Raw genomic sequence first — 20930 nt, 5'->3', positions numbered from 1 at the left:
CACTGCAGCTACGTCTCTGCTGGGACCACACTGGCTCTAGGAATGCGTGACAGGATGAGTCTGGTGCTTCCGAGTGTTAAGGACTGCAAGGAGGAAACGCACGAGCACAGTCACTCACACAGCCTTTCCCAGCTGCCTCCTAGCACTGCAGCTCCTGCAGCAGCATGGGGACCTCCAGGAGCGGGCAGTTGGCATCCCGGCTCGCACTGTGCTGTGCTGCGTGGGGAATGGGCCTGGCAGCACCAGATTATGATGGTGAGTGGGCATCTTTGGGGAAAAAACTGCTTCTTAAAGTACAGGAGGTTTGGGACTTCTAAAACATCCCTGAGAACCTATTTATGAAATATTATTCTGGGTGCTCCAACCCTGGAGGTGCCCAGCGCTGTGGATGGGGGGGCACCCAGCCCATGGCACGGGAACTGTATGATCTTTAAGGTCCCTTCCAACCTGAGCCGTTCCATGATTCCATGATCATGAGAGTGAATGCTCACTGAGATTCATGCATGCTCTACTTGAAACAGGAGGTGATGGAGAATGCTTATGAAAGGGAAATTAAAACCAGTGTAGAACAAAGTGGCAAGAAACAAAAACAGAGCAGTCAAACAGAGCACTTGAAACCAAAACCTTCAGCTAAAAATTAAGCTCCCAAAGCCACAGCTTTGCACTGGAGTGTACCTGGATTTTAGGACTCTGAGAGCCGGGCAGAGATATTGTGCCCTGTTCCCCTGGTACCTGAGCTTCATAGCAATTGTGAGTGGTGGGAAGCAGAGCACAGAACAGACTTGTCAGTTTGCAGTAAAGCCCCCAATGGTCACTGCTGCACACCCAACTCCATCTCTCCTTTTTCTGCCCATGACCCATCAGCATTTTGCAGAATGGAACCCAACAATAAAATGCAGCGCCTTAGAATTTGGTGTAAGCATCACGAAACCAGCCCGCTTTGTTAACATGTGCAGCAAGTAACAGACTGCATTTACACCAACAGATTACTCTCAGAACAGCACCAGCGAGCAGATAACAACGGCAGAGATCACACCATGCCCCCGAGCCATCCCCGGCGAAAAGGCCACGATAGACAACATGACATACCTGCTGCTGCACGAGGCTGCTCGCTCCCAGCTGAGCAGTGGGGTCACAGTGCTGCTCATCCCCTCCCTCTACAGCCTCGTCGTCCTGCTGGGGCTGCCCTCCAACGGGCTGGCCCTCTGGATTTTGGCTACCAGAACTGAGAAGCTGACCTCCACCATCTTCCTGATGAACCTGGCTGCAGCAGACCTGCTGCTCATATCCGTGCTGCCTTTCAAGATAATCTACTACTTCCTTGGGAACAACTGGCCCTTTGGGGAAGGTCTGTGCCGGGTCATCACAGCTTTCTTCTATGGGAACATGTACTGCTCAGTGCTGCTGCTCACGTGCATCAGTGTGGACCGGTACCTGGCAGTGGTGCATCCTTTCTTCTCGCGTTCTTTCCGCACCCCTGCCTTCGCTGCCTGGACCTGTGCTGCTGTCTGGCTCTGCACTGCTGTCCTCACTCTGCCCCTGACTCTGCAGCAGCAGTCGTATCCCCTGTACAGAGCCGACATCACTCTGTGCCACGATGTTCTCCCTAGGCAGGAGGATGACGGCTATTACTTCTACTACTTCGTCTGCCTCATCGCCTGCGCTTTCCTCGCTCCTCTGGTGGTGATGCTGTTCAGCTACTGCTCAGTGCTGCAAGCCCTCCTGGGCAGTGGGAAGAGGTACTCCCACTCCATGAAGCTCACCGCTCTCGTGCTGTTCACACTCGTGGCCTTCTACACTCCCAGCAACGTTCTCCTCCTCGTTCATTACTCCAGCTATCAGTGCAAGCTGTACGGCAGTTTGTACATCGGCTACATGGTGAGCCTGGCCGTCAGCACCTGTAACAGCTGTGCCGACCCCTTTGTCTACTACTACGTGTCGGAAGATTTCCGGGAGAAGGTGAGGAGCACATTCTTCAATTGCAGCAAACCTCCCTCCTTACAAACCTCCAAAGAAACACTTCCTCAGAAAAGCTCCAAGGAGTCACTGGTGTAAGTCTCCATCCCAGCTCCCTGCCCCACGGCACTCCCAACTGTGGGGATGGGACAAAGCACTGGGACTTCACGAGTTTCATCCAGAGCAGTGAGGAGCAGTTCCCAGCAGACAAGTCTCAGGAAGAAAGAACCACGTTCTTCTGTCTGCACAGCTAAGACCAAACAACACGTGAGATGTGAAGTGCTGAACACATATAGATCTGTGATTGGAACCCTGCATGCAACTTCTCATCTGGTTACACCTGCCACGGATGCTTCTCTTGTACACCCAGGTCTGCTTTTAATGCGTGCTGTGAGCTGGCTGCTATCTGCCTTCTATTTCATTTTTCTGGCTTCCTTGCTGTCCTTGAACTCATATTCTTTTTACCTAAAACTGAAGGAGAACAGGCACTTGCATAACCAAATTTCTAAACATTTCAAAAATACCAGGAGGCACTTACAAAAAAGGCACCCATTGTCTGAACTAAAATGCTCTGCCCACAGAACACAGAGCACCAGCTTTTCTAGCTATTACGTTCTTGGCTTAACCAAGAATCACCACCCCAGTAAAGGCAGCCCACTGTCACAAATGTAAAAACCCAATTCCTTCATCCCTGTTGATGCTAATGACCTCTGGTACCCAAAACTTCTTAAGGCCAAGACTGTATTCTGCCTCTTGAAGGAAAATATTAAAAAAGGAATTGAGAAAACACTCAAGACATTTTTTTTTCCTTTTTTTCGCTTCATATCACACAACCAAGAGCTTTCTTCTATGAAACAGGTGATCACACTCATTGCTCAACACTGGGTATCCTGCAAACTATTCAAAACACAGCTCAGCTCTGGGCACATCCCAACAAGGAGCAAAGCAGAAAATGGGCAACGAAATTCCTTAGAGTTCCTGAATTTGGTGGTTCTATTGGTACAGCCACAACTGTGATCTACAACCACAAACAGCCCTACAGCCTACAGTGCGAATAAAGAGACAGAAAAGATTGTTTTAAAATCAGTTTTTAATAAAATATTTACCAGAATCTAAAACAAACCCTTTTCTGGACTCAGAGTTGCTAGGATGTGTGTGTGAACAAAACAAAAATGCTCATAGAACGGTGTGCTCACATGTAAGTGCTGGGGTGGGATGCACCTCAGGTGAAAACTAGTTCCAGTTTTCTAGGTGAAAACTAGAGCCCATCTCCTGTGGGTGCAGCAGAGCACGTGCAGAACATGGCAGCTGCTGCTGGAGAGGCAGCACAGACTGCTGTCACTCCATCAGAAGGAGCAAGCACCGAAAACCAAAACAGGAAAAGAAACAAAATGAGCTGAGGTTTTCCAAATAGGTCATCTGTCAACCATAATGAAAACCAGGTTACCCCAGGTTAAATATTAATTGTCAGTGTTAGCAAAGCAAGTGCCGTCGTTTCCATGATGTTATTCAAGCAAGCTGAACATTCTGAGGGCTTTTTTTTCCTACTGAGGCTGATTAAAAAGAATGGAAAGAGCTAAGACCAAAACACCCAGACAAGAAAGGACAAGGAAGCTATTGCTTTAAAATAAATACCATGGTAATGGTTACTCTGCATAATGTACAGTTACAAATATATAAATATTAATTTCACTGAAAGGATTGCAAGCAGAAAGTCACCTGTAATTAGCACTGCTGTTGGCTATTTAGTAACGTAACTTGGTGGAAGCAGAAATCTGTCTCACAAACCCATCAGAGAAAGGAAAGGAGAAGCATCTCTCTAACAGAAGGAGGCACACATTTCTAAGGCACAGCCAACTCAGCCCAAAGCAGCAGCAGCTCTGCTGCCATTCCACCACTGGGTTTGTCTCTTCCTTGGTGACAAATGAACCCATTCTCTCCTATCTATGAAGAGGAGACAGCCCAATGATTGCCCTGAAACTGCCACAAAGAACCCACAGAACAAAGCCAGGTTGATGGGCTGGCACCAACAGGAATTATTTAGCTGGCAGTAATATGAAGCTTTCTTGAATCTTGAGTTACTCCATTACACATAGCAGAGCCTGAGGAAAATGAAGTCAAGTTTAACACTCAGCTGAAACCCTCTGCCTTCATCAGCTCATCCCAGTGGGGACACTGCTGGACTGCCCAAGGATCTATGAGGGCATCAATATGAAAGTACCTCAAACATCCTTCTGAACTCATCTGAAGGGATGAGACAGGAAAATGAAACCCAGGAAGGGAAAGAGCACAGGAGGCTGCAGAGCTCAGGGCACAGGTCCCATCTTCCCAGGGCAGTTGGTTACACTGACAGAATCACAGTGCCCAAATATCCCGACTCAAAGCACTGAACAGACCCTGAAACCAGCAAACAGCAGGGTTTGTATCGTGCAGCTTTGATAGCCAGGAAAAAAAAGAAAAAAGAAAAAAATCAACCAAAAATCTCTGCAGCTCATACTGGGTCTGCTGTTTACCCAGGGGATAAATATTGACTCAGGCCATGTGTACACAATAGCCAGCATCTGCCAGGCCAGTCGCTTACAGGAGATGGAATTGAGTTTAAGGGCATTTTTCTTTACCTGCCAGGCAGGAATGCAGCTGCCAGTGCTTCCATTGCACAGTGTGGACACAGCAAGGACACAGTCTGTTAATGTGCACTGAACAGACGTGGCAAAAAACTGCAGAGGAGCAGTGGGTAGACACAGGCAGCAGCCACAGTGAGGTTCTGCAGGAGAGCTGAGAGCAGCAGGCAGGCTGCAAACGATGGGGGGAAGGCTCGTACCTTCACAGAGCACTTCTGAAACTCCAGAGAACTTAGAGCCAAACCCTCACAATGTTGTGACGCTCTGCAAATAGCCAGCCTGACATAAAGGAATGGAAATTACTGTAAAGCAATGGAAAGCGCAGCAATAACTGAGCAGCGAGGTGCCAGGCTGCAGCAAGTGAGGTTTTGCTCAAATGCAACAGCAGTGGCACAGAAATGAAGGAAAGAAGCTGCTTCCCTTCAAAAGGCCTCAGGGATGCAGGGATCTCCAGAAGATCCCCTCACCTCTACTGCCAACCCTTAAGTCAGGGCTGGGAAGGGGAGGTCCTGGCTCCATCCTGCACCTGAGCTCCCCTAGACTGGCCCTGCCTTCCACCAAGCATTCAATCACTGCTTCAGGCTGTGTCTCAGCATTTCTGCTACAACTACACACCCGGGGTCTGGGGTACCCCCTGTTTTGTCCCTGCGCAGACAGTTTTCTGGAATAAAACTGCCCTTGTTCTGGAATAGAACGTCTGTACTGGGATATATTCTTGTCAGTGTTCCTATGTAAGTAAGGCCTCAAAATGAACAGGGTTGGGCTTTTTCCTGTTTCCATTCACCACGAAACATCTCAAAAGGAGTCCCCACCCCACTCTGGGTCCTCCTAACAATAGAAGTGAGAAGATAAAATATTAGCAGTATTTTGCAACAGGCAATTGAATCAAACTCCTCTAAAGAGAACAGTGCTGCTCCAGCCAGGGAGGGAAACCAAAAAGTAATGCACTTCTGGAAACAAAGCTTTTAGTTGTAGTTGTACTGCGTTGCTGGTGCAGGTCAGGCTGTGGGGATCTGAACCACCAGCAGCCCCAGGGCCACTGTATGGATGGCCATATCCAGCAAAGGCATCGTGTGGAGGGAGCAGAATTGAAGTGATTGGTGAAGTCAGGCAAGCATTTAAAAGAACTGTGCCTCAGGTCAGCTTTATTTTCATGCCAGAGTTACAAGGAGGAAAGGGGCTGCAGAGCTGAGAAGGCTGCAAGCAGCCCTCACCAGCACATAGTGCAAAATGAAGAGGGCTCATCCACCAGATGCTGTTACAGCTGGCAAACTCCTCACCTGAAGCTTTCCAGCCCTGGATTTCAGTTTTCTCTTGTAAAACAGACCGCCCAACAACATGGATATAATAGTGCAGTTTTTCTTCTTGTGGGACATCATTATGGGTGCAGCAGATTTATAGGCTACAGAAGATTACTAGCCTCTTGCTATGTCATAACTAGCAAAATACACTGATTTTTATTATTATAATTTGAGAGAAAACTTCTCAGCCATCTTTCCTCAAACAGCAGTTTAGCTAAGCACAAGGCCTGGACTTAGCTTCTAAATGTAGCTAGGAAATGGCAGTTGCAGTATCCTGATAATAGAGAAGACACTTGGAAATGGTCTATAGGTTTGAATTCCAGCCCCTATTTTTCTCACCTAGAGGGCACAGCATATCGGCCTTCCATCCTTGGAAGCATTCCTAAGAGGTTGCACAAAAGGCAGAAAAATTGACAGAAGAATAACACTGAGTGTCCCTCTGTGCTCTCCAGTTCTCCCCGGGGGGCAGAAAAGCTTACACAGTTCTGAGGGCAGCAGGAAGTAGTCATCATTCAGTTTCTGTTCTGCAGCAGGTCATCTGTTGGAACAAACTCATACAGGAGTTGATTCTGAGCCTCTTCTTTTTATTTAAATTATATATTTCTGTTGAAAAGAGAGCATGATGAAAAGAATCACTTTCCCATTACGTAACTTTATGGCACATCCCTGAGACTGGGCAGCAAAAAGCTTCAATCTCCCAAGAATGGAGACACCCAGCTATGAAGACTCACACGCTGTCCCAGTGAGATCTTGATCCTGGTGAACATTTGCTAAAGGGGCTCATGAGCCACTTCTAAGAAGGCCCATTTTGAGGAACCGGACGCATCTGACCCAACATGAATTGCTGCGCTATAATTCCCAGAGCAGATTCACAACCCCCAGCTCACCATTCTACGGTGGTCACTACTTCCTGAATGGTGTCCACTTCTCTTAACGTGCTCACTGTTGTCAGTTCTGCCACCGTCTCAAAAACATCAGCTTCAGAGGCGTAGGGGTCCGGGTCGTATTCATAGGAATAATACGACAGATCCAACGGCAGCGGAGGGCCTTCCTCAGCTGGAAAGGAAACCGTGGTTGTGCTTTAGCCAAGGAAACTTCTATGCTGTGACATGCAATGCTTAAGTGCAAAGGGGAATGACATCAGAGGGAAGGAATGGCAGTCAGGGAGACAACTCAGGAGCCGTACAAGTGTTTCGTTTGTGTAACGGAGGCTGCACGTGTCAGCAGAGCAGTGCAAGCATGCTTAGGTTCGCACACAAGGTTTACTCCATGTTTGTGGTGAAGAGATCAATTGGAACAGGAAGATTTGTTTTCAGACCAACAACAAGGAAGATTTTGGCACAACAGACCTGGATCCCACACTGAAAACATTTACTCTGCTTTCAGCCTCATCTAGCTGAGGTGTGTCTGCTTCGGCCAGAGCACCAAGGAGCTGTCAGCACTTAGCACAGAAATGTGCAGAAACAGACACTGATCCTCCACACATTCCCTCCAGCCCAGCCCAAGGCACTGGCAGGTCACTCAGTGAGCATCCCACCAAAAAGGGCCGTAACTCTGTGCTGGGTGATCGCCCACAGCCCAGAGGTAAGGCTGCAAGATACGAGCTGTGCCTTGAGCCAGCTCAGCTTTTCATCTCACCCAGTTTGCTTTCTACACACTGTTTTGGATTACAGCAATCACCAAAACATAGTTGTTGCAAGAGGAAATGTCCCCCTCATAAAAGTTTGCTTTATTGAAGGAGGATGCTTGTCAAGGCCTTTGAAAACATTTGTTCTCTAGAAATAAAATATTTGAAGGCTTTCCTGCTGCCTCCCACACCCTCCCAGCAACAGGCTCGGCCCAAGGCAAGGGAACACTTGCCTGCAAGCAGTCAGCCTGTTTTCACTTCTTGGCCTTCTCCAAGTGAGAACGTGCCAGATCATGAGGCTGCTCTATGAATGGATGATTGCTGTCCACCAGGGACAGAATTAACATCACAGACCTCACTTTTCCTAGGAATGCAGTGTTGGAGTCAAAGCAAAGATGAAAGGCTGACATTTCCTGTTGCACACAAACTGCTGTCCCATCTCCAAATGTTTGTGCCTCAGCCAATGTTTGCTGAGCAGCAATGGGGGGAAAGGAAAGGTGGCCCAGTGCCAATTCCATCAGTCCTCAAAGAACAGCACTGCTGTGAGCAGTGCATGGATGATTCCACCTGGAAATTGAGCTCACCCTGATGTTCCTATCAGAAGCCAGAGATGGGTGATGGCATTTTCTGAAATAACGATGACACCAAATTAAAGAATTGTAATACCACCAGGAATTTGATCGCAGCTCCTGGACCTTTTGACTGCTGGATGAGAACTGCAGAAATAATACAGCTCTAGCAGCAGGGAGAGGGCTGGAGGGCACGGGGCAGGGGAGGAGGGGGGTCAGACAGCACAAAGATGAGGGGCTGCCTGCTCAGGGAAGCACAGAGTGCAACAGAACAGCAGCAGCGATACCACTGAGTGCTGCCACAGCACTATTTGATATTGCTTCTCCACCCAATATATGCAGAACCACAGTATCATCAAAGTATCTTCTAACACTGCCAGCTGTACGTTCAGCACTTTCAGCAGAGAAGATACAGGCAATTTCAGGAGATCATTAAAGACCTATGGAATCAATTAATGCACCATTTTGTCAGAGAGATGAGAGCTACTAAAGATCCCTGAGGCTCTGAAATCAACAATCTTAGGGAACTCACAGGCAGAAATGCACTAAAGATGCTGCTTATAGCTCACTCAGCAACCAAAACCTGCTTCAGGAGCTTTCTGTTCAACCAAAATGACTGGAACAGGCTGTGAAAGCATACCAGCAGAGCTGCAATGCTTACAGGCAGGGGTGGATCCATACTACTCATGAAAAAGCTATTCCACCTCTGAGTCTCAGTAGATCACTTGTGAGAAACAGCTGAGGAAGGGGATGCAGTCATGAGTACCTTCAGCTGGCTTTCATTTCAGCTGGGTTCTGTCAGACTTTCCTCTGAATCAAGAGAATATGCACAAGCAGAACTGATTTTTCAGGGCATCCATACAGTTATTTTACTTGAATAGCATGAACTCTTAAGCTGTCATTGATTCTAGTAAAATCTGTGGCGTATATGGAACTATACTACAAGCCTGTCGGCCACAGTGAGCCCAAATATATTATGAAGTTCCCCACTGTTTGCTGGAAGGATTGTTGCCATTGCTGAGTTACCGTAGGCAAGAGCTGACAACGGAAGCACCATCAATCAAACCAAGCTGAGCCTGCACAAATCACATGGCAAATGCAGAAAGATATCAGACAATAAAACCACCACGAGGTTCTGCAAGAAAAGGGTATTTCCTGATGATTAACACACTGGAGCAACTCCATCCCCCTGCCCTAATCTTGATCTGGCTCCTGGAGCTTTGCATCCCTTTAGGAAATCACAGATTTAGACATGGCTCATCAGAACGCTCACTGGAAACCCAGAGCACCTGAGCCGACTTAAACCCATCTCATGCTTCAATGCTAACAAACCAGCGAGTCCAAATGAGACCCATGCACAGGGAGGGATTCATTCATTTGTTACACTTTGATTCACGTACCATGTGGTTGACCTGAGAGGAGCTCAGAGGATTAATGAAAATCACATGCTGAGCGCTTTTCCTGATACAGGATTTAGTCTGTTTTATTTCTGAATGCTCACTCTGCCATGGCTGCTCAGACAGCTCACTTCAGGATCTGCCTTCCAGGAGATCTCTTCAGCACTTACATACCCTAGGATGCAGCAAGCTCATCATGCTTGCGCTTTGAGAAACATGTCCCTATGACACACGTGTGGTTATTAATCTAAAGTGTATGAAAATGCCACACAAGATTTATCTGCCACTTCTGATCCTACTGGGAGCCCACTGAGCCTTCCTGCTGAGCCCACACTGCTTTTGTCTGTTCAAAACAGAAACCAGAGGGTTATGCTTCTTAGGTATTTCAATGCAGCTTATTTCAAAAACACTGTTCTGAAAGCTTCTGGATTGTGGACCATCTCAGGTAACTGAATTTGTATTGGAGAATAATGTAATGGCAACCCCATTTTGTAGACCAACAGCAAAGCACTGTGAACTTGCACACCAGTGTCCTACAAAGCAGTCAGAGATCCTGCTTTGAAGGGTTCAGATTGCAAAGTTTTCTCATGTTGGGCACACTGCATTTGCACAGAGTAAAAGACAACAGGCATTCATTTCAATTCTTCTAGCAGACAGCATTCTGATACACATCCAGTTCAGAAACAAAGGGAGGGAAAATAGGAGAAGTATTAAAACACCAAGAGTGGATGGCCTACAGAACTGGGTCATGATGGAATATTCACTGTGCTTTCGCACCTTAAGAAATACCATCCATTTCTGTAGAGCAGAGGATGGGCAGAGGATGGGATGGTGTCTCACACTGAATGTACGGTGGTCTGAACTTTGGTGCACAAGAAGGACGTGGAGGAAGGACACACAGGGGAAGGCATGGAGACCTCTCGAGGAATTAACTTGTTTTACTGATTCGTTGCAGGGAGTTAGAGGCCAGAAACAAATTAATGAGTGGAAAGCAGCCAAGGAAAATCTAGTCCAGTTTATTTACTAGAAACAGCACGAAATAAACTATTCTATTGACCCTCCACTGCTTCTTGGTGAGATTTTTTGTGAGCCATGAGCAAGTTTGACACCAGCCTTGGAAAAAAAGAAGCATGACCATAAGCACCAAATAAAATGAGCAGCCAAATTCCTGGTTACTTCATGACCTTAAAGCTTTTGCTCACTAAGGCCCTTTATTCCAAACAGCAGCTCTGAAAGGATCAGGGCTGCCACTTGATGCAGATATTACCTGCTGGAGTCTGTTGGACGCTGGGTTGCTCAGCTGTGTGGGAGTTTGTCTCCCTTTCTTCTGGCAAATTCTTGGCTGTAAATAAAGAAAAATGAATACCTTGGTCATCACATTTCTTAAGTCTCTAGAAAACATTTGCATTTACAGAGGTGGTACATTTAGTTCAGGTATGCTGCACAGCACATCCTGGAAGCACATGCAGAGTCTGCAAAGCATGCTACATTACACTGATAGTACTTTAAGCTTGGATTATTCACTTCAGGAAAACAAAATCACTAATTTTCTCAGGAGTTTGTCAAGATTGGTAGAATATGTATTCATGGTAACAGAAAACCCAGTGCTGAGCTAGCAGGTGGCAGCTGCTTCTACAGTTCAGTCTCCTGTAGTGTGAGTGGCAGAACACTACGTAGGAGGTTTTGAATCCTCCTCTTTCCCCTACCACACACCCATAGTTATCATTTGGTTAGATCTGTAGTGCTCCCCAATTAGATTGTAGCAGAAATAAAAAACTGCATGAAACCTACAGTTAGAACACTGAGACATGGGGATCTGCTCTATCCTCGTATTATTCCTGCACGATGCTACTTCCATTTGGCAATGGTTCTGGTAGATCTGTCCATCTGATCCGCATACGGGATCCCCATCATAGCCACAGTCTCTTGAGCACATGCATTGCTCAAAATACTCATCCTCCAAGCATCCAAAAATGTTATTGCATGGCCCAGAGTGAGAAAAGCCTGCAAAGTAAACAGAAACATCCAAAGCAACATTTTTGCATAGTGAAGGGAAGGGAAAGATGTGGAAGCAGTTTTCTCCTTACTTCTCCTATGTAAATTTTCACACTAAATTTCAGGTGTTGGATAGTAGAACTCCCCCAGTTTTCCATAACACACGGGATAGGAAAGAGGTTACTGGTTCTGAGACAAGTTAATCCTGTCACTATTGAATATAATTTCATATTTCAGTCAATTGAGCAACTCTACTGCAAGGTATCTTATAGATACCTTGATAGTATGAGTATATTATGAGTATAGTATGAGTATAGTATTGATAAGATATGAAAGATATCTTATAGACAGAAAACTAAACTGCATTTGAAAAAAGTTTTATGTTTATTAAAACACCTCACTTTCCACAGGTGTGTCCGGAGTCATACACTCCATCTTGCCTCTGAAGCAAATAAAAGCAGTTCACTTCCAGAGACTGGAGAGCAGAACACATTGCTGTCTTTGTCATGAGTTTAATGCTGCTCTCATGCAGATGCTTGTAAGCCTTCCACCAACACAAACACCTTTCTAAATATCACTTTGAGTTCTCAACTCCTGGACTTATGTGCCTGCAGGCTCCATTTTTACAAAATCTGCTTGGCTTTTGTGCAACTCACCAGCCCACTGGCTTGCTGAGCTCTCCACCTCATTGCACGTCGGCCCATCGCAGAGCTCCCGTGCCAAGGGGCTGTTCTCACTCACGTTGTAGAAACGAGTTGCTTCAAAAGCTGCAGGTCAGCAAGAAAGAGAAATCACAACGGAGTCTTATTGTTAGAGCCCCAGTGCTGTCAGAAAAGTCAAAGGAAAGCAAACACGTACCTGGCTCATAGTAATCATACACTTTGATAGGAACAGGAGCCGTTTTCCCCACTATATACTCTCTGAAAGCTTGAAACTTTACACAGGTCATGCACTGGCTAGGAATCTGTATAAAATGATGCAAAATACTCATTATAACAAAAACTACACTGTCAGCAAAGAAAGAAGAACAAATGCAGCATTTAAGCCCCTAATGCAAAAAGGTGAGAATGAAGGCACCTCCAATAGCAGATACAATGGCAAAAATAATGAATAAAAGCCAAACAGAATGAATTAAAACAAAGGATACTTTGTCAGCCTTTAATTTAAGCGCTTAACAACCTCAGAGAGCAAAACCTGAATCTCATCTGTATCCCAACTGCACTCCTGTCCTCAGTCTGCCGGCTAATCAATTAGCCAACAGTTTACTGCAGATAACCAAGACAGCAGAAATCTCATTTCTTCCTTTCTAGTGCATGCCCTGAGGTCTGAATTGGACTGCATTTCGCCTCCTTCTTTTAAGGATGCTAAGTATATCTGGAGGTCATATTATTTTGGGGTAAGAACTAAGTGATACCTGGCTGGAGATTCTGTGTGAGCTGAAGCTGAACACCCGCCTCCTTGATGCCTGGGCTTCCAACCAAACCACAGCACCTGCTCACCTCAGAAGAGGCTCAGGCAACTCGCCGGCTACAGCTGCATCTCAATTCTCATTGCAAATGGCCACCAGCAGCAGTGCACTGTATCCATGTGCAGCCACCTGCCCGTCTGAAACGTGGCGTAATTACAAGAAACAAGTTCATTACCTCATCAAAATAAAATAGGACTTTTCTTCCATCCACTTCGTATCTTTTTAATCCAATTTGCTTGTTCATCAGTAACTGGAAAGAAACAGACAGGTTTAGTTTCATCTCATCTTATATAAAATGGCACATCAGGTGCTAAAACTGACGGGTTTCTCTGGCTGGAAAGGACAGAGAAATGCAAAGAGGAGTGAAGTCGCTCTCAGACAACTGAGGAAAAAAAAAAAAAACTGTCCACCTTTTTTTTTGCCCCCCTGATCTGATGAGGAATGCTTGCAAGGTGCACAGTGCTGTTATTCCTGATCCCTGTGGAACGGGGAGCGTTTATCTCCCTCAGACCACACCTGACATGTCACCTATAATCCAATTCAACAGCTCCCAGATTGTTTTCAGTACCAAGGCTACAGCAAGACCTCAGAGACCCCAAAACACTCCATAAAATCTCTTATTTACACTCTTCCAAACTGCCAAGGAATTCTGCTGCTGGATCACACTGGTTATTAAAGGCCCCTTCTCCCACCAGCTGAAAAATCCAAAACATTCTTCTGCCAGGAAAATTAATCCTTACATTTGAGAAGAGCAGCCATTTGAGAAAGCCTTAGGCATCCTCCCTTTGACGAATGGGGTCAGGCCAGGCCCTGCTACACATCTTCCCTCCCTCTGACGCTTAGGGATTTGCAGTATGTGTTGTGCCAGTAATGTACACAATACATTACGCTTCTTTTATTACTTATTGAGACAATCTGCATATCTAAAGAGCATTAGAACAAGATTTAAGAGCACCTCTTACATCTCGGGTGCTTCTGCCTTTAATCTGCCACAGCTGTCTTTAAAGATGCTCCAGATCATCTCTTCAGCTAACCTCAGGTCTGTACAGTGTGAGCAAAGGCTCATAGAAAAGTGTGTGAGAATTTGTTCATGGAATCACAGAACCAACTACAGAGTGCAGAAGTTATCTCCCTGGAACAGGATGCTGAAGGTCCCCCAGACTCTTAGTGGCATCCTGTGATATAATTGCACAAAGTTTATTTGGTTTTTAATTCCAATAGGACTTATCTTTTGTTTTTCCAAATGTGGAAAATTATTATCTTGATATTATAATGGCTGTCATGCTCAAGGTAACTGATCAATCATTGCTGTTTTGAAGCACTGTACTCAGAAGGCTTCCATCAAGTGAGAAATATTTAATTCAGAACCTGTGGGAAAGGACTTGATTTTAAATACTGGTCTGGGGAGCAAAGGGCTGGAATTTGGGCACCTTCTGCTCCAAACCTTGTTGCTTTAAGCTGTTGGACAGCCCTGTTTGTGACACAGGGTGATACCGACTCAGCTCATCGTGTTTGTGCTGTTATTTTGGGATAAGTTACTTTGGATCATAGAATTAAAGCACTGCAGAAGGGGAAGCAGTTATTATTATGCATTAGAAAGAATGACACCAAGTCAAAAGCATTTCTACCAAAATCCGCCTGCGCCTGCTGCCAACAGCTTCAGCCGTGGATTTCTTCAGCACAGTGCTTCTAGCTGTAAAACCCTGTGCACAGCTTCCTGCTATTACCGTAACAAGCACAGGAACACGTGTTTCAGTCCCACACAGTATGGAAAGGCCCAATTTAATTTGTCCTCACAATGGCAGGGCCTGGCGGTGGCCGCTGGTGCTCAGCAGTAGATGGCTGCAGACGGGGCTTTATGAGGGCTCGGAGGGGCTGGCGCCATTGGGAAATGCGCAGCTCAGCTAAAGTTGCATTTTTCTGGTGAAGGCTGATATATACCAGCCCGTGGTGACCTCCTGACCTTGTCGACACCCAGCATTATTAGAAGGATTTGTGACTGCACAGCCAGGGGGGCTGCCATCGATGTGCAACAGAGCATTCATTAACCATCAGTGCCCTGGAGCTGCACGTGGGCCCGCTCTGCGAACACTGCTCCCTTGTGAGGGCAAACAACAAACAAGGAAATCTGATTTACAGCCCCAGCCCTCCTCACTAGGAGCAAAGGGAACGGCTGCAGTAACAAAGAAAAAATGCAGCAATGGGAATGACTGGGCCTGCTGCTGCTGAAGGTGCGTCCAAAGTACAAAACTGGTACCACAGCCTCATGGAAGCATGACTGGGATACACATCTGCCAGGCATAAGTAAATGGCAGGGGTTGTACCTTCATTCCCTATATACATTACTCCAGATTTGCCCCTGCCTTTCAGATGCAAAGGATGTCTGCAGTGAGAAGGATGCACTGCAGCTTTTCAAAGGGAACGTTCCCCATTGAAGATGCAACATTGCTCCCAATTAGGCAAATTTTCCTACTGCCCAAAGGAAGAAACTCACTTCTGCTTAGGGAAATAGACTGTGCAACAGAACCCCCAGTGCAAAACCAAACCACCTGCTACCTGAGAACCTGGTAGATGGTGTTACACAGGGACTCCTGTTTCTCTGCCCGTAAAGGGAGAACATGAGGCTCAGACAAGCAAGCACAGCCAATTGTGCTTAGTGCTAGAGAAAGCCTGTTCATGGTTAATGTGCTGGGAAGCTCATTCAGCTGCAAGGAAGTAACTCTACTGCAATAGCAGAGCAGCCCTGGAGAGAAATATGTTGGTCTCATTTTCTCCAAGGAAATGCAATGGTGTTTATTACAACTCAGTCAAATCAAGGGAAATTCTAGAGAACAATGCAGGGTGCACTCTTCCTCTGAACTGGGACGTCAAAATAAGCTGCCTGGTCTTCACTATCATTCCCATCTCCTCTCACATAATGAGGATAAGGCTGTTACAAAGACTTCTTCCTTCAAAAAAGTAGTTTTTAGCTCCTTGTCAGTTCTCAAAGATTCAGTTTAGTTTCTCTCTGTACCTCTCCAGCTGCTCACCCCTTAAGATCTATTAGTCTTCAAAAAATTTGCAGCATACAAAACAAGCGAATGTGCCATAATGCCTCAATGAATATAAAGCAAAGCTGAAGACTACAGTTCGTCTCCCCTAGAGGGCTGGCTGGGTAAGAGGCACATTCTGTCCACCTCAGTTTGGATTGCAATAAACATGATGTTCTCCCAGAAGGGAAGAAAAAAAGGCAAAAAATTCCAAGACACAGAGCCTCCAAAGAAATGGAATCCAGATGTTGGAGATAACACAGCCCACTAAGAAGCCATAAACAGCTCCTGTTAGAGCACATTTTCACTTCACCATTTCCAAATGGGTCTCATTTAATTACTGTGTGCTGCGCTCAGTAATAAACCTTCATTTGGCTACGCTCAGTACATTTGTTACTCTTGCTCAGAGCTTCTGTTCGCTCATATCAGATAAATATTTTTTGACAAGTGAGATCTCCTGCTCCCAATTTTAATCACATATTTTCAGCCAGTGCTCTAACAGACAACAGCATTTACTTTCCTATTGCTCTCCAAAGGGAATCCCTACCAACTAGAGAGCCAGGTCCCAGCTCAGCACTGTGCCTTGCATTCTCATTACACCTTACCTGTTCGAGGCTCTCGATGTCTGCACGAAACCCTGAGAACAATGGCACTTCCAGCACAGCCATGTTAGAGGATCCCGAATGCAGCCACCTTCCCACACGAGCAAAAAGAGAGAGAGAGTGGAAATAAACTCAGGATCCAAGGTAACAAAAACTACATGGACAACTCATGATGGAGCACAACTGAAACAAGCTTCAGAGAAAGAAATACAAAAGGTCTTTTCTTCGAAGGATTTCAAGATGTACATCCACAATGGCACTGGATGATCTGCAGACAGATGCAGGGGCCTCCAATTCAGGGCTAAGAGTCTCCTGGAGTCACTAAGCCTTTGTCTTGGTCTAACTCCAGGCATCTCCCTAAAATATCCTACAGTATCTCTTCACCTGTAATCACAACCCCTCTCCTTCCCATTCTGTTTTTGTTTTGTTTTTTCTCCTGTTCCTTACAGGAAAGCATCCCTGGGACTTCACCTGGAAACTCTTTAAAACAATCACGTCCTGAGTAACACCCCTAGCTCTAAATATTTCCACCATCATCCATTGATGCAATTCTCTATTCACATTGCCTAAGACAAAGGAATGAAAAGAGCATCATTACAGGAAGAAAAGGAGGAAATGGAAGATTTCATTTGCTTTTGTTTTCTTTCCAGCAATCAATCTCCTTGGACTGTGTTTCCTCTCCAATTTCTGTCTTTGCTCCAGCAATTCCCAGGGCAGAAGTTTCAGTAATAACAACAGAAAGGTTGTGCTGATGCAGAGCAGCCTCCTTAGTTACAAGGATCTTTAAGGGATTGACAAAACTGTAAGCCTACCTCCCCAATACCAGCTGCAGGGCTCAGGCAGAGGGCAAAACGGGCTGAGAAAGTGGAACTGTTAATGCACCAAAACACTCAGCAAACATTTGGAAGCTAAAAAAATTGTGTCAAAACAATGAAGAAGCATTTTTCCTGTACTGACAAACATATCAGTGCAACTGCCTTACAGTTTTAGACAGCAGAGAGTTCTCACTAGTGGAAAAGCCTGCAATGGAAGGAGCAATCGATGTGCTAATCCAAACACTGGGCTGCCTCTGAGAAACAAGCAAGGTGGGATGGAGACTGACATTTCCTACCTCGTGCACGTCTCCAGAATCACTTTGTACTCCTGATGGTCCCGATCTGCAGCCGGGTCATCATCATCCACCACTGCTCTCTCTCTGTGAAAGGTTTCAGAGCGATTCTCATCTGGAGAGAGAGAGCGCAGCAGAACTGGAGCTTGGAGATGCTGCTCTGACTTTGGCTCCTTCAGGTTAACCAGGAGCTGGAATGCTGGTTTGGCAATAGGATCTGGCACGTTGTATGTGACATCAATCTGTAGTAGAAAGGGGAAAGAAAAAGGTAGTTAATTACACTCCCATGTTTTGTAGCATCTGCAAGCATTCTCCAAAGACCAGCATAAATAGTGTAACTCTTCAGAGAAAGATAATGGCATGCACAGAAGCAAGAGAAGCTTTAAAACTCAGTTAGGCATAGGTAAAGCTGTACCAAAGCAAACGCACCATGGTACAATCACATTTGCTTCTAGGGATTAAAGCAGAACCACGTGATATATCTACTTAGAAACTCAAAGTGCAATTCCTTCCTTGCAGCAATCTGGGATTAAAAATACAGCAAACAGCCTGTCAGCTTAGCCATCACTGCTCAGATACCCTGAGGCAACTTTACCTGCATCAGACAGCAGCCTTCGCCTTTGGCACTCACAAACAGCCCCGTGGGAATACTGGGGATCTGTGGAGAACCCATAGTTAAGACTCAGACAAGACGCAGCATTCAGAATACAAGTGAATATCAATTTTAGCTTGATTGTGTGAAAAATCTTTCCAGTTTTAAAGGACCCCAAACAGCTGTGGTGACCACAGCTTATTCTCTTCAGTCACCCGCACTTAACAAGGGTAGAAACAAGTAGCAGCAAAAAACAAACATCAGTCAGTAGTTATGGTTAAAAACGCCTTTGATCGCTGCCTCCTTCACATCAAAACGAACCAGGAAATCCCAGGAAATCCCACATTTCAGTGTTCAATTCACTTTTTTAAAAATTACTTTTACCATTACGGAACTTTGCTGATTTGTCATTCAGATTGCAGTTCAGGGAGATCACATTAACACAGAACCACTCACCACTGCAGTCTGGAGGACTTTTTTATTCATTTTATTAAGCTCAAATGTCTCCTGGTAGTCTAGATTAGTCGAAGCCAAGGAAATGGTAAGGTTGACTCCTCCAACATAAGAAAGGATTGCATACTCAGCCAGAGCCTGCAGGGCTACACACGTGTCCTAGGGATCAGAAGAGGGAGAGGTGAGAATAGTGAAGAACAGAGCACATACTAAGCTTACAAACAAACAATGCGCTGTACTGTCATCAGCTTTTGGTAGCAGAGTCTTCCTTATTGATTCATACTGCAAAAGAAATCTCAGCTTTTGTTCACTTTTATTGTCAAAGGCATCTGTAAAGACAAAGTCTGGGTTCCTTTCAAAATACTGATTCCAGAAAGAAGTAGTCAAGAGCAACAGAAAGCTTTTCTTCTTAACAGGACACAGTTTCTAGACTCTAGACAGAAATTCTACATTAACCATACCGGAATCAATTAATTCCTGCAATTAATTAGGCATCACCAAAGTTACCTTTGCCTAAGGCAGCCCACCTGAGTAGAAGAGAATCCTCCAAGTGCATTCCTCTGCTGTGAGAGCCATTTTACCACGGGGAGTGCAGAAGCCACATCTCCTAGGAGTGTGTATGTCAGAAGGGCATAAGATGTCATTTCCACTTCCGCAGAAACTACTGAAAGAGAGGTGGGGGAGAAGGGGAAATAAATCAAACTACCATCTTGGAAAGAGAATCAAGTTGGTCAGCAGTTGAAGTCTGGGAAATCAGTACTGAAATGACAGTGACTGCCAATAAAAGCTAAGTACACAATCCTTGTGTCAATCTGAAAATACAAAGATAAACAACAGACTGACTGACATCTTCAGAACATCTTGTTAAATGAGTTCTTTGGGGACCAGAACTATCATGTCTCCAGAAATGCTAATAGATTTTGGGAGGGTATAGAGATGTGGGAAAATCTGAAGTGTGTTATGTAAACTGCCATCAGTGGCCTCCTGCTGCATCACATTCCCTTATTTTTGCTTTTGCCATACAGGTACCTGATTGAGAGAGTCCATCATTAAAGCCCATGAAGGTATCTTCATCAGCTACAAGACTTCCTGTCAAGCTCCAGTGTGTAAAGCCATCTACAAGGACAGGACAGAGGAATACGTATGATATTACAGCAGGACTGCAGCTCAGACTCCGCGAGTGGGAAGAATCAAACATTACTATTGCACCCAACTCAGCAGATCGATGCCCTCAACTGCACTGCCCCTCCAGTTAGGGGAGCATTCCCTCAGCTGCAGCCTCCTGTTCCTTGATGGCTCAGTGTGATAAATGAGATCATTTTCGAATATTACATCAAAATACACCATGAGGAGGCACAATGTGTTATTAGACAAGCTCTGACATACTGACCAGAAAGCTACTGCAGAGCTTCCAATGCATTTGCCTTCCTTCAGCATCTGTTGCAGGCACAGAAATAAGGCGCTCAGCCCTCTCCCAAAATGAATGCAGAGAACTCTTTCCTTACAGTGTCAAACTGTGCTGTGAAGAGGACCTTCACCTCACAGGCTCTCTCCTCTCCAGCAGCTCAAACACACCATTTGAGTTGCAAGGCCTGTTTGTTTATTCCTGCAATGGAGTTGCCAAGTTAAGAACTTGCCACGCTGGCCCCAGGTGCACAGTACCTTGTGTGATTGCCATGCTGTTCATCTTCCTCAGCACCACAGCAGCAGAAGGACTGTGCAGCAGAGTCAGGGCATATGCAGTCAAGGCAGTGGTGTAAGGGTCTTCTGCTGAGTGCAAGTTGGCCTCTAAGAAGTGTTTTGCTTTGTCAACAGCAGATCTCTCTTCCTGTAATTAGGGGCAAGAGCCCACACGTTACCAACCTCTCTAGCCCTGTTACCCCCAACAGGCAGCTAAGCACAACACAGTGACTTGCTGACACCCCTGCAGGGCGATGGAGAAGAGTTGGAAAGGAATAAGTGAGAAAACTCATGGACTATCAGGGGTTAAGATATGAACAGCATAACAGGTAAAGCAAGGTCTGCATGCAAAAATAAAGCAGAAAAAAAGAATTCATTCACTCCTTCCCATCAGTGGACAGAGTTGGAATCACTGCTTTTCTCAGGACTTTGCACCCATGAAGAAACAAGTAGGAAACACAGCTTGTAGAATGACACCAACACTTTCCTTAAGAAAAGCCACACATCACACACTGAACAACAGGATCAAACA

The 20930-nt window shown here is 45.6% G+C and overlaps 2 protein-coding genes across 2 annotated transcripts in view; one reads left to right on the top strand and one right to left on the bottom strand.

Annotated features, from left to right (window-relative positions):
- On the top strand, positions 1-3060 carry F2RL3 (F2R like thrombin or trypsin receptor 3). The gene is made up of 2 exons (XM_042835686.1): positions 1-255; positions 986-3060. The coding sequence occupies exons 1-2, from the start codon at positions 165-167 to the stop codon at positions 2053-2055; spliced, it is 1161 nt and encodes a 386-aa protein (XP_042691620.1). The 5' UTR covers positions 1-164; the 3' UTR covers positions 2056-3060.
- Positions 3061-5694: 2634 nt separating this feature from the next.
- CPAMD8 (C3 and PZP like alpha-2-macroglobulin domain containing 8) overlaps positions 5695-20930 on the bottom strand; it is a 39726-nt gene continuing 24490 nt past the window's right edge. Inside the window, exons 30-43 of the mRNA XM_042835685.1 lie at positions 20381-20546; positions 19748-19834; positions 19246-19382; positions 18722-18877; positions 18269-18331; positions 17677-17915; positions 16569-16656; positions 13110-13184; positions 12325-12430; positions 12123-12233; positions 11263-11475; positions 10739-10813; positions 6766-6934; positions 5695-6481 (exon numbers count right to left, since the gene is read on the bottom strand). Coding sequence (XP_042691619.1) covers position 6481; positions 6766-6934; positions 10739-10813; positions 11263-11475; positions 12123-12233; positions 12325-12430; positions 13110-13184; positions 16569-16656; positions 17677-17915; positions 18269-18331; positions 18722-18877; positions 19246-19382; positions 19748-19834; positions 20381-20546 — 1686 coding nt within the window. The 3' untranslated portion in view covers positions 5695-6480. The remainder of the gene's footprint in view (positions 6482-6765; positions 6935-10738; positions 10814-11262; positions 11476-12122; positions 12234-12324; positions 12431-13109; positions 13185-16568; positions 16657-17676; positions 17916-18268; positions 18332-18721; positions 18878-19245; positions 19383-19747; positions 19835-20380; positions 20547-20930) is intronic.

This window comes from Centrocercus urophasianus, unplaced genomic scaffold, assembly GCF_019232065.1.
Source record: "Centrocercus urophasianus isolate 14NV4802_14NV808 unplaced genomic scaffold, USGS_Curo_1.0 seq_54, whole genome shotgun sequence".
Lineage (NCBI taxonomy): Eukaryota > Metazoa > Chordata > Aves > Galliformes > Phasianidae > Centrocercus > Centrocercus urophasianus.
The sequence above is the reverse complement of the archived record's forward strand: the minus strand, read 5'-3'. Positions and strand labels throughout refer to the sequence as shown.

Excerpts from the sequence above, each read along its gene's own strand:
- F2RL3 (XM_042835686.1), top strand. The coding sequence starts at position 165 with ATGGGGACCTCCAGGAGCGGGCAGTTGGCATCCCGGCTCGCACTGTGC. Across the intron at positions 256-985 it reads GGCAGCACCAGATTATGATG|ATTACTCTCAGAACAGCACC; the intron begins GTGAGTGGGCAT and ends TTACACCAACAG.